The sequence below is a fragment of the Hippocampus comes genome, unplaced genomic scaffold (assembly GCF_001891065.2).
Source record: "Hippocampus comes isolate QL1 unplaced genomic scaffold, H_comes_QL1_v1.1 scaffold132, whole genome shotgun sequence".
Classification (NCBI taxonomy): domain Eukaryota; kingdom Metazoa; phylum Chordata; class Actinopteri; order Syngnathiformes; family Syngnathidae; genus Hippocampus; species Hippocampus comes.
Genome location: NW_017805467.1, coordinates 4,156,572 through 4,169,723, shown reverse-complemented (window position 1 = coordinate 4,169,723; position 13,152 = coordinate 4,156,572). Strand labels below are relative to the sequence as shown.

At 42.6% G+C, this 13,152-nt stretch overlaps 1 protein-coding gene across 3 annotated transcripts in view; it reads left to right on the top strand.

Annotated features, from left to right (window-relative positions):
* The window catches only part of hmcn1 (hemicentin 1), a 91,650-nt gene that overhangs the window by 67,524 nt on the left and 10,974 nt on the right, over positions 1-13,152 (top strand). For all 3 annotated transcript variants that reach the window (XM_019875396.1, XM_019875395.1, XM_019875397.1), the window contains 27 exons: positions 1,025-1,208; positions 1,694-1,791; positions 2,311-2,589; positions 2,677-2,873; positions 2,972-3,053; positions 3,137-3,273; positions 3,357-3,498; positions 5,223-5,367; positions 5,463-5,590; positions 5,694-5,850; positions 6,802-6,923; positions 7,042-7,206; positions 7,370-7,477; positions 7,606-7,743; positions 7,825-7,959; positions 8,727-8,996; positions 9,091-9,281; positions 9,386-9,599; positions 10,600-10,734; positions 10,890-11,080; positions 11,185-11,266; positions 11,343-11,612; positions 11,689-11,859; positions 11,936-12,106; positions 12,337-12,507; positions 12,600-12,770; positions 12,866-13,036. In XM_019875396.1, coding sequence (XP_019730955.1) covers positions 1,025-1,208; positions 1,694-1,791; positions 2,311-2,589; positions 2,677-2,873; positions 2,972-3,053; positions 3,137-3,273; positions 3,357-3,498; positions 5,223-5,367; positions 5,463-5,590; positions 5,694-5,850; positions 6,802-6,923; positions 7,042-7,206; positions 7,370-7,477; positions 7,606-7,743; positions 7,825-7,959; positions 8,727-8,996; positions 9,091-9,281; positions 9,386-9,599; positions 10,600-10,734; positions 10,890-11,080; positions 11,185-11,266; positions 11,343-11,612; positions 11,689-11,859; positions 11,936-12,106; positions 12,337-12,507; positions 12,600-12,770; positions 12,866-13,036 — 4,425 coding nt within the window. The remainder of the gene's footprint in view (positions 1-1,024; positions 1,209-1,693; positions 1,792-2,310; positions 2,590-2,676; positions 2,874-2,971; positions 3,054-3,136; positions 3,274-3,356; positions 3,499-5,222; positions 5,368-5,462; positions 5,591-5,693; positions 5,851-6,801; positions 6,924-7,041; positions 7,207-7,369; positions 7,478-7,605; positions 7,744-7,824; positions 7,960-8,726; positions 8,997-9,090; positions 9,282-9,385; positions 9,600-10,599; positions 10,735-10,889; positions 11,081-11,184; positions 11,267-11,342; positions 11,613-11,688; positions 11,860-11,935; positions 12,107-12,336; positions 12,508-12,599; positions 12,771-12,865; positions 13,037-13,152) is intronic.

The window sequence follows — 13,152 nt, the reverse complement described above, 5'->3', positions numbered from 1 at the left end:
CACACTCACACCTAGGGACAATTTTGAGTCTTCAATCAGCCTGCCATGCATGTTTTTGGAATGTAGGAGGAAACCGGAGTACCCGGAGAAAACCCACATGGGCACGGGGAGAACATGCAAACTCCACACAGGAAGGCCGGAGCTGGAATCGAACCCGGTACCTCTGCACTGTGGGGTTGACGCCCTAACCACTCATGACTTTTTTTTTTTGCATGTTTTTGTACTTGAAAATGCCGCTCCATTGGAAAATTAAACAAATGCTAAAAGAAACAATCGTGTAAAACAATCAGCCTGTAATCCATTCATCCATTGTTGTTGAAAGCGTTACGGGACCAAAAAATAGATTTTTACAAATAATCTGACGATTAATCGCAGATTGAAAATATTGGAATCGGCATCGGTCTCAAACGATCTATATCGGTCGAGCCCTACATTTCCCAACAACTGTCATGCTGTACACGTATGAGTTATAATACTGCAGTGCAGATAAGGCAAGTCACAAATGTGTTCACACAACCACACTGGAGTATGCTCCATCCCATCTCAGTATGCTGACAGCACCTTTTTGTCGTTTTCTCCGTTTTCTACAACAGCAGCAGCACAGTATGCACATGAGAGCACCAGTCCAATTTGTCACGCGTTGTAGTCACACGAGTTTGCCCAAACTCTTGCGCTCTTCCTGCCTCAGAGTCAGCATTGACATTTTTAATATTTAGGTGTCAAAAGGGTTGCGACATTACACTATTTTCACAAATGAAAGCTTTCAGCGGGAATTTATAGAAATGACAAGAGTAAACCAGGAATTTAAAAAAAATGGAAGGTTCACTCCAAAGCTTGATCTTAAATGTTTCATGCATCTATAGCATGCATCTATTCATCACCCAGTAGCTCTAATGATACACTTCCAATACATTCTCCGCAATTCCCATGGGAACTTCCTATTTACGATATTTAAAATATATATATATATATATATATTCTGTATTTGCTCTCCCGTTAATCACCGCTCCACTTACTCCCTTAGTGCCTCCTGTGATTGAGGGCAACAGTGAAATAGTCGAGGAATTGACCACAGTCCTTGACAGCTCAGTCAACATCAAGTGTGTGGCAACCGGATCTCCTGCGCCACAGCTTAATTGGCTCAGAAATGGCCTCCCCCTTCCACTGTCCTCACATATACGTCTTCTCTCTGCAGGCCAGATGCTCCGGTAGGTCTGCGGACGGGGCTAGGTTCAGAATGGCAGCTCTGGACATCCACTTTGTTATTGTATACAGTTGTAGTACGAAATAGTGCAAAATAAAAAATATATCACGTGCCATAACGGCACGAGCAGGAGCGCAATGTCTACTGCCTGTGCAAACACCTGTTGTGAACTATTTCATGCCTTTTTTGTATAGGCACTGTCTTGCATGCCCTAAATGCAACTGCATTGTTGTGTGCAGCTGAAACTCTCATCTCATCCCCTTTATGAAGTCATTTGTGGTTGTATTATGCAAATCCACATCAGCTAGTTACAATAAAATGGACTTGGAAACACAGGAGCAGACAATTACACAGTCCAAAATAAATAAATAAAAATAAAGGACTATATAGGTAAATAAAAGTCAGTGACAAAGATAGAATTATATAATGTTATATATACAATGACCCAGAAAAATGATTCTAACTGTACATGGTGAATGTGTCACCCAGGATTTCACGCACCCAAGTATCTGATGGTGGCACCTACACTTGTGTCGCATCAAATAGAGCAGGAGTTGACAACAGACATTACAACCTACATGTGAATGGTGAGTCTGACATGCGATCAGGTTTGATAGTCTTTCAGTGCATTCTTTTGATATTCAGATATTCATGTTCAACATTTCATATTTCATTTCCAAGATGGTAACTAAATATTCTCAGTCATTTCATAAGACCATCCCTGGTATGTGATTGCAAGAGCTTGTTTCCCTGAGGAGCCAGTTGTTCCTGATAATTAATGTTTAAAGGCGTCTTATTCAAGTGAGCTCCATTTTTTGATGTGTGGTAAATGTTGTGTTATAAAAGATGGCATATTTTTCAATTTGTATCAGATGTATTGTCAAGGCAACATATTTATTTATATGCCTGAGAATTAAATGTTAAAATTAATGAGACGAAGGAAAATGGTCTTCATACAATAATCAGTTCTGTTACATTCTTTTGGAGGTCATCATCAAGCCGTATGAGTGAGGGGGGTACTCATGTTATGACGAAAGGGGGTTTACAAGTAAAAAAGGTTGGGAACCACTGCTCGATACTCTTCACACATTTTTTTTTTCACTCAGTCCCCCCAGTTCTGGATGGAGCAAGGAGCACGGTTGACGTGATTGTAGTTCGAGGAAACCCGGCTTCTCTGCTGTGTTTAGCGGACGGAACCCCAACCCCATCTGTCGCCTGGCTCAAAGAGGGGCGATATCTGTCAAATGACACCCAAGTGAGACTACTGAACCAAAATACAACAATGCAGTTCCTCCAGGCTGAAGTCAGCAACACAGGACACTACACCTGTATCGCTAGCAACACAGCGGGTCAAGCAAGCCGTCACTTCAACTTGAAAGTTCTTGGTGAGTGGAAATCAAATCTTAGGACTTTTAACGTCTCTCTCCACCTTTTAAATTGTGGTTGGGATGTCTGTTAACTTTTCTTTTCAGAACCTCCGCAAATCAAGACATCAGGTGTACCGGCAGATGTTTCTGTGGTGGTTAATAGTATAATGGAGCTTCAGTGTGAGGCCTCGGGTATTCCTCCACCCTCCTTGACATGGTTGAAGGATGGACGTCCACTTCCACAAACTGCCAGCGTTCGACTCCTTCAAGGAGGAAAAGTGCTCCGCGTGGCCTCAGCACAGGTCACAAATTCCATTATTCTTTAAGAAGTACTCTGCTTGGGTCGGCCTAAACTATTACAAAGTAATAACATCAGACATCTGCTCAAATGTTAAATCAGTTGGAGGACATGGGCAGATACAACTGCTTAGCCAACAGTCCAGCAGGCGATGATGACAAAGAATTCTTAGTGCGAGTGCACGGTGAGTAACATAGATATGTATCCAGTGTAAATGATGGTAGCTTCATTCTGTAAAATGTATCAAGCTTTGTTTTTTGTTATCAGTTCCCCCTAACATTGCGGGGGAGAGCACTCCTGAAGAGGTTTCCGTGCTGCAGAATAGACAGGTGACTCTGGAATGCAAGTCTGATGCTGTTCCACCTCCAACTCTAAGCTGGCTCAAAGATGGTCAACCATTGCAGGTCAAGAAAATCAGACAAATATTTTTCTATTCGATGCAATGATTTCTCCTGAGTTGCCTCAATGACTTTTGACCATTGTGTAGGTGTCTGCGCGTGTGCGTGTTCTCTCAGAAGGCCGCTACTTACAGATCAACATGGCTGGGCTCAGTGACAAGGCTCAGTATACCTGCATGGCCAGTAACATCGTTGGCAGGACCACACGCGAATTTAACCTGAATGTCAATGGTAAATGTATCGGTATTTATTAGCGTGTAGACCAGGGATGTCAAACTCATTTTTGTCGCGGGCCACATTGTAGTTACGGTTTCCCTTGGAGGGCCGTTATGAATTTTGGTTATTATCCAGGATTCACTTAGGCCACTTAAAAAAATAAAAATAAATAAAATTTAAAAAAGAATAGTTTTGCTAGTATTATGTGATGATACAGTTGCAAATGACCTTGCAGGTGCCCATATTGTAACATGAGATATTTACAAAGAAAGACGGCACACAGGCGGCCGTTAGAAAAGTCTTTATATAAGCCGCTTCATGAAATAGGCCGCAGAGTTGAAAGCGTGTGACAAAAGTCGCTGCTTATAGTCCGGAAATTACGGTAAATGTTTAACCCACTCCACATTTCCCCTGCTATTCTGGAGGGATAGGGACCAAACCTCGCAGCGTAAAAATATGTGTGAGTAATTGCCAGCTCTCAAAAACAACTATACTGACACACGACAGCAACAAAATACTACATTCAGTTTTTCAACTGCTATGACATACTGAAGTTCCGTTGGCACCAAGATTCCACAAGATGGTGGCAAAGCACTCCATTCAGACCCTCATTCACTTCAACATACAGTAGAGTTCCTTGGCACAAAGATGGCGCAAGAAACCACAATACCGTTGTATAAGACAGGGCTGTGGCTGGATCACAAAAAAATGGAGATTCCCAAACCATGAATATGCAAGGTTTACTATACAGTAGTCCCATATACAGTAATTCTTTTCAGTATCGTGCACGGCATACGACCTAATAAGAACTTTACTGTCACGTTGCGAGGTGGTGGTGGACCCCAAAAAGCAGGCAGGAGTGAGGAGCAGGGTGTACTTAAAGAAGTGTATTGACAAAACACAGAAAACTAAATCCTAAACAAACAAAGTACTAACAACAAAACGAATCCAAAGTATCAAACAAAACCATGACTGAAGCTCAAAAAAACTAGAACAGAACCATGACAGAAACATGACCGGAACAAACATGACAGTAGCAAATAAACAAACAAACAGCAACAATGACCCGACACCAAGTGTTCGGGTTGGGAGTCCTTTTAAAGCACTAATTACAAAATGACCAACAGGTGTGCAGCTGCAGGGAGAGCCCTACAGTGCCACCTGTTGGTCCCAAACAGAATCATCATGACATTTACTTCCTGTTTTGGCATTTGTAGGTTGCTCACATTGTGTGGCTCACACACTTGTCTGAACAACAGAAAACTCGAGCCCAAGCGATCATAGGCTTTATAGTTAGGTAACAGAGAAATAGACCACCTACCACAGGCTATTAGCTAGTACATCAATCAGTAAAAGAGCCACTCAAAGGTAAGCTAGGCTCATTTACAAATTATGGTGTGGTATGGTAAGGCATTTAATTTATTGCCCTCTCGTGTATCATTTAACTAGTCCCTTAATGATCATGTTAACAATGTCTGAAACTCTATCACATCTATTATGTAAACTACAGTGGTGGTAAAGAAGCTTAATATCATTTGAGGCATTTAGCCATGTTTTTCAATTGTTCTGCCTGGGTCAAATGACGTGTAAGGTTTTGTGCACTAGTGGTACAATCAGAAAATGCTTCATCTTTTGCCACCTGGAAGAATGTATGATGTTGTCTGCAATTGGTAGAAGAGTGGTTAAAAGAAACGGTATCATAAATGTTTCAATAAAAGCACGGCAAATTCTTCCTTCAGTGGCCCCAACAATCAAAGATGGCCCTCAGACGGTGGCAGTTCGTATCAATGAGCCAGTTGTGCTTGAGTGTGTTGTAAGCGGTGTACCAGCACCTCAGGTCACATGGAGGAAACACGGAACCACATTGGCCGGAAATAACTCCAGGTACAGAAAAACTCTTCTTTCTTTGAACTGAAAAATGTGTCATTTAAAAAATATATATATTATTATTATTAATGTTTTAATTCATGTGTGTGCAGGTACACATTTATGGAGGATGGCTCGTTACACATCCACTCTGCACAGGTGACCGACACCGGCCGCTATTTGTGTATGGCAACAAACCCGGCTGGGACGCAACGCAAGAGAGTCGACCTTGAAGTATATGGTGGGAAACAAACATGCAACGACATCATAAATGAGTCCATTTAACTATGTCCATCAGCCAGCAAACTAAAACTAAAATATTCTTCTCTGCACTTATCTTTCAGTGCCTCCCTCCATCCTTGATGGACGCACCAATGTGACGGTTACAGTAAATGTTCAAACCACCCTTGCTTGTGAGGCCAGTGGCATACCCAAGCCCTCTGTGATCTGGATGAAAAATGGCCGAGCAATCAATACTGACCAGAACCAGAATATGTACAGGTTGATTCAGGTTTTTCCATCCCTCTGTTTTATTATCCAGGATTCACTTAGGCCACTTAAAAAAAAATAAAAATAAATAAAATTAAAAAAAGAATAGTGTTGCTAGTATTATGTGATGATGCAGTTGCAAATGACCTAACAATACAGTGTTCCCCTGCTATTCTGGAGGGATAGGGACCAAACCTTGCAGCGTAAAAATATGTGTGAGTAATTGCCAGCCCTCAAAAACAACTATACTGACGCACGACAGCAACAAAACACTACATTCATTTTCAACTGCTATGACATACTGAAGTTCCGTTGGCACCAAGATTCCACAAGATGGTGGCAAAGCACTCCATTCAGACCCTCATTCACTTCAACATACAGTAGAGTTCCTTGGCACAAAGATGGCACAAGAAACCACAATACCGTGATATAAGACGGGGCTGTGGCTGGATCACAAAAAAATTGAGATTGCCAAACCATGAATATACAAGGGTTTAATATAGTTCCATATACTGTAATTCTTTTCAGTATCATGCATGGCATACGACCTAATAAGAACTTAACTGTCATGTTGCGACGTGGTGGTGGACCCCAAAAAGCAGGCAGGAGGGAGGAGCAGGGTGTACTTCAAGAAGTGTATTGACAAAACACAGAAAACTAAATCCTAAACAAACAAAGTACTAACAACAAAACGAATCCAAAGTATCAAACAAAACCATGACTGAAGCTAAAAAAAAAACTAGAAGAGAAACATGACCGGAACAAACATGACAGCAGTAGCAAATAAACAAACACAAACAAACAGCAACAATGACCCAACCATGAGTGGTCGGGCTGGGAGTCCTTTTAAAGCACTAATTACAAAATGACCAACAGGTGTGCAGCTGCAGGGAGAGCCCTACAGTGCCACCTGTTGGTCCCAAACAGAATCATGACATTTACTTCCTGTTTTGGCATTTGTAGGTTGCTCACATCTGGCTCTCTGGTAGTGATAGCACCCACAGTGGAGGACACAGCTTTGTATGAGTGTGTTGTCTCCAACGAGGCAGGGAAAGATGCCAGATCCATCAATCTTACGGTCCAAGGTGAGTGCCATCATGATTCTTTCCATTTTTATACTTATCACTCTCCATACAATATTTTACAGCCAATCTAAAGTCGACATAATTTCAGTTGCGGGTTTAACTGCTGTTGTCTTCTTAGTTCCTCCATCAATAGCTGACGAACCCACCGACCTAGTTGTCACTAGGTTGTCCCCAGTGGTCATTGCCTGTACTGCCTCAGGCATCCCAGATCCCACAATTCATTGGAGCAAAGATGGCGTCAAGATGCTCGACCTGGGACATGGATATAGAATCTTGCACACAGGTTAGTGATGTAAAGTTTTGTTTGTTTGTTTTTTTTTGTGATGCATTTGCAAAAGCCTTAGTTTCCTCAATGGATTTTGGAAGTGTACCTCATATGGGTTATTATATGGTGACTGTATAGCAGTGATTAATCACACTGATTTGAAATATTGTATTGTGTACAGGTCAAGTAGAAATAAGCTCAGCTGAGCTCAGTCACGCAGGACGCTATTCATGCACAGCGAAGAATACTGCAGGCTCTACACATCGTCATGTGCAGCTCACTGTACAGGGTAAGAGGGAGGTTTGTAGGTTTGGAGCAAATTAGTTTTGCTTGTATCTTCAGACATGACTCATTTCTTTTTCCATATGCTTTTAAATACTACAATGATGTAAAATGTTCATCTTTCTATTTTCGTAGAGCTTCCTGTGATCCATTCGCACCCATCCTCCCTGGAAGTGATCCTCAATAATACCATCGTGCTTCCCTGCAGGGCCACAGGCTCACCAAGGCCGACAATCACCTGGCAGAAGGAGGGCATCAATATACACACCACAGGTAACCACTTTGTTTATGTCTGTGTCTTTCGATCATCTCGCGTGCTCACTTGTGAAAGGAAAGTCTCATGTTTTTCGATAGGTGGAAGTTTCACGGTGCTACCTCATGGGAGTCTACAGATCACCAAAGCGTCTGTGTCCAACTCTGGAACTTATATATGCGTGGCTCAAAACCCAGCGGGTACAGCCCTGGGCAAGACCAAACTTAGAGTACAGGGTAGGTACGGCGTAGTCTGGTAACTGTTATTTCAACAGCTCAAGTTCTTTGCTAACTCATTCACTTATTGATTGATTGATTTATTGATTGATTGATTGATTGATTGATTGATTGATTGATTGATTGATTGATTGATTGATTGATTGATTGATTGATTGATTTGTTTGTTTGTTTGTGTGACAAACCAACAAAAAAAGACAATAAAACACTCATAAATATGGAAATAAAACAACATCCAGAAAAATGACAAGACCATTAAATTTTAGTATTCAAAAGTGTGTAAACAGAAAAAAACCTGCAGTTGAATGCAGCCACTCAGCTGTTTATGGACTTGCTGACTTGCAACCACTAAATAGCCACGAACTTAGAGTACAGGGTAGGTACGGCATAGTCTGGTAACTGTTATTTCAACAGCTCAAGTTCTTTGCTAACTCATTCACTTATGGATTGATTGATTGAAATGATTGGTTGATTGGTTTGTTTGTTTGTGCGACAAACCAACAAAAAAAGACAATAAAACACTCATAAATATGGAAATAAAACAACATCCAGAAAAATGACAAGACCATAAAATTTTAGTATTCGAAAGTGTGTAAACAGAAAAAACCTGTAGTCGAATGCAGCCACTCAGCTGTTTATGGATTTGCTGACTTGCAACCACTAAATAGCCACACTCGTTTTTTTCTGCTTTGTTGCCTTATTTGTTTTAAAATAGTTCATATTATATTCAGTAAATGGATATCTGATATAAGTGTTATCCTCCCCAGTACCTCCAGTCATCAGCTCAGAAACGCAAAATTATCTGGCTCCTGTGGACTCCTCCGTGACACTGCAATGTCAGTCAGATGGCATCCCTCCACCTTCTGTTACGTGGCACAAAGAAGGGCAGCCCCTCGGGGAATCTGTACGGCAACGCGTGCTCGGTTCAGGCTCCCTACAGGTCGCATTCATCCAGCCGGAGGATACGGGAATTTACACTTGCACCGCCGCCAATTCTGCGGGAACAACGAGCCTGGAGATGAGCCTGACTGTGCAAAGTGAGTTTTCGTAAATACAAACAGCTCCCTATCAACATATTGAGTTGTATTCATGGAATCATCGACTGATCATTAATAAATGTCCGCTTTGCAGTCCCCCCCTCCATTCTTGACTTAGAACCGGAAGTTGTAGTGGTGGAAAGTAATCAGGCCCAACTGGCATGTCTGGTGAAGGGCGTCCCACAACCGACGCTGTCCTGGCAGAAGGACGGTGTTCTTTTAGGAGTGGGAACTGGGGAGTACACCATTTTGCCCTCTGGGGAGCTTGTTATTGACGCTGCTCAGGTGAGGAGTATAACTCTGTCTTCAGTGTACATATAGTGGGTGTGTACTGTATACTCTCAGGTTAAAAAATAATAATCTCCCTCCTTTTTCACCAACTACACCAGCCTGGTGATGCAGGCAGTTACACATGTGTTGCCTCCAATGAATTGGGTCATGACAGTAGGACAGTGAGCCTGTCTGTTCATACCTACCCTGTCTTCACTGAGTTGCTTGGAGACATCTCCGTCAACAAGGGAGAGCGCCTCCTGCTGGACTGTGGAGTCAGTGGTATACCCCTGCCCAGGATCACATGGGCCTTCAACAACAACATCATTCCAGGTACATCCATTTATTTGCAAAACTACACTTCACAGGAAAACGTATTTAGGATGTATTTATTTATTTAGCATTTGTTCAGAAAAGACAATGTGAGTAAAGATAAAACGTTTCGGAAAAATCTGCTTCCGATTTGGTGGGAAGAATGAAATGAAACATTGAGTATAAGGCAGGACCTATAATCCAGCATCGCGATCTTCGAAATAGTATTCTGCAATTTACCCCAAAAAATGTTTTTGTCAATATTCCGAGAACGAAGGCAGCTGTTATAGCTGCAAATTCATATACAGTGAACCACCGCATGTTTGTGGCACCCACATGCCCGTCTATTCTATTCTCTTCTTTACAATGTTTTTTTTTTTTTCAGTGCAATCACAATAGGCCTAAATTATAAATGGATTTTTGCTAATCGCGGTCAGGCCACATTCTTATCCCCATGCGGTTCTTCAGTGCAATCACAATAGGCCTAAATTATAAATGGATTTTTGCTAATCGCGGTCAGGCCACATTCTTATCCCCCATGCAGTTCCACTGTATTTTGATTTAGTTCCTGTTTCTATGATAATAATAATAATATAATAATACATTTTATTTATAAGCGCCTTTCAAAACACCCAGGGACACTTTACAATCAGGAACAAGAACAATAAAACAAAATGCGGGATGAGTAGCGGCAGCCAAATGCGCCAGCGTTCACTCAACCCGGAAGTCAGAAAAAAACCTGATAACACATTTATTTCTGATAATCGACTTAACCAAAGTTGTGACTTGTGTTAAAAAAAACTCTTCGCGACCTTTGATGAGGATAAGATTTTTTTGTTTTACTTTTGTGAGATGTTATCTTCATTATTTCTGATAATCGACTTAACCAAAGTTGTGACTCTTAGCGACCTTTGATGAGGATAGGATTTTTTGTTTTACTTTTGTGAGATGTTATCTTCTTTTGAGTTTGTCATTCCTCCGACAATTTTGTAACATTGCCTCTGATGTATTGATGCTGCAGTTCACTATGATCACATGAGTGGCCACAGTGAGTTGGTGATAGAGAGAGTGAGTAAAGAAGATGCTGGCACTTATACCTGTGTGGCAGAAAACTCAGTTGGAAGCATCAAGTCTTTGGGTTTGGTAAATGTCAAAGGTAAGAAGACATTCGGCATCCTCCTCCAAATTGCAGCTTCAAACTTTACCATGACTGGTTTGGTAAATGTCAAAGGTAAGAAGACATTCGGCGTCCTCCTCCAATTGCTGCTTCAAACTTTACCATGACTTTTTTTTCTCTTGTTCTACATTCAGAGCCTCCCATCATTGATGGGGACCTTCACTCCAGTCGTATTGAACCGCTTGGCGGCAACGCCATCCTGAACTGTGACGTTCGGGGAGAACCACTTCCTACCATCCAGTGGAGCAAAAATGGAATAAACGTACACATCAACAACCGAGTCCGTCAACTGGACAACGGCTCTCTGGCCATCTATGGCACAGTGGTAGGAAAGCACTTTAGATCGTGCGTGTCTAATCCAATGTAACATTTCCTCAGATAAGGGCATATCTTTTTGACAAATTGTTTTTTAAATTGAATTTTTTACAGGTTGAAGATGCAGGCAACTATATTTGTGTGGCAACGAATGATGCTGGTGTTGTGGAAAGAAGTGTCACGCTAACCTTGCAGAGTAAGATCTGAGTAAAAGTCATTGACCCATCGAATCATGAGTGCTGAGAACTGCTTGCATCTGCATTATTTTCCAGGTGCGCCCACCATAATAGTAGAGCCTGTAACAACAGTGGTGGATGCGGGAACTACATTGGTCCTCAACTGCCGGGCGGAGGGTGAGCCTACCCCCATTATAGAATGGTCTCGCCAAGGGCGTCCTCTTTTAGGCCACGCCCACTTCACTACTCTATTTAATGGGTCCCTGAGGGTAAATAGTGCCCAGAAGGAAGACACAGCTGAATATGAATGTGTGGCAAGAAACTTACTAGGATCAGTCCTGGTTCGGGTTGGGTTAAATGTTCAAGGTAAACCCTTCTTCCGCCTGTAATACTCAAGGTCATACATAATTACAAAAAGTTAATCATTTGGAAACTGTTTTAGTTCACGGAGGCTACTCTGAGTGGGCTGAGTGGAGCCCTTGCAGTTTAACATGTGGGATTGGTTCTCAGAAGAGGCAGAGACAATGTAACAATCCTCTTCCTGCCAACGGTGGACGCCACTGTGCAGGATCAGGCACAGAGACGCGCAGTTGTCATGGGAAACCTTGTCCGGGTACGAAAACTGTTAACAGCTGGCAATGGTGGGTGTTACATGCAAGACTTGAGGATTCATACATTTCAATCTCTAGTTGATGGGAAATGGTCAGAGTGGTCTTCGTGGGAGGAGTGCTCTCGTTCATGTGGTCATGGTAACAGAACAAGGGTGCGGACCTGCAGTAATCCTTCAGCTCAGCACAGAGGCAGGCCATGTGAAGGAAGTGCTGTTGAAGTCATCGTGTGCAGTGTCCAGCCTTGCCCAGGTAGGAGAACAAATGTTCTTTCGCTAAAGGTAACACGATACTTAGTGGCGATACTACTTAATATTATCTAATGATGGTCTACCAAGATCCAAATTCTGCCTCTGCACAGTTAATAATGCTCAGTTTTTACATTTTTTATTCCACACCAGCAATTTTTTTTTCCAAGTTTAGGATTATCTGTTACAGTGTAGGCCTCCTGTGAAGTTCTGACTCTGTTTTCACTGCCGCAGTGGCAGGTGGCTGGGGGCCTTGGCTTCCTTGGAGCCCATGCAGTGAGACCTGTGGTAGGGGTATGCAGTCAAGAATCCGTCTGTGCAATGACCCTCCGCCTGCATTTGATGGCTCACCTTGTGAAGGAACAGACGCACAAACACAAGTGTGCAAGGAGAGACCATGTCCTGGTAAGCTTTGTTGATTTCATGATATGTAAGAGTGAAATCTTTTTTCAGCCATGTACTGTCACGAACTTACAGTAAATGATTCTATTCCCTAGTGGACGGGAAGTGGTCATCGTGGGTGAGCTGGGGAGCCTGCAGCGTTTCCTGTGGGGGTGGCACCAGACAGAGAGCGCGTCTCTGTGCCAGCCCTGGCCCACAATATGGGGGCAGGCAGTGTGAAGGGAACGACATACATGTTGACTTTTGTAATAGCGAGCCCTGCCCTAGTGAGTAATCACCAATTTAGCTCTGTGGACATAGTTACGTGTGTCTTGTGGTTAACTGTTGCATCCTTTCGTGTCTTTCATATTCTGTCCATCAGTCAATGGGAACTGGGGTCCATGGGGCAGCTGGGGCAGTTGCAGCAAGACGTGCAATGGAGGGCAGATGAGGCGCTACAGGACATGTGACAACCCCAGGCCAGCCAATGGTGGCAGAGCGTGTGCGGGCACGGATGCACAAATACAAAGATGTAACACAGCCATGTGCCCTGGTGCGTGTTTTTAACTTGCGTAGAATATGGTGTAGGCTTGTATACTGAATAGCATTCCGTGATTGTAGGACAAGCAAGCTCTTTCAGAGGGTGTCTATTCATGAGGTGATGAGGTT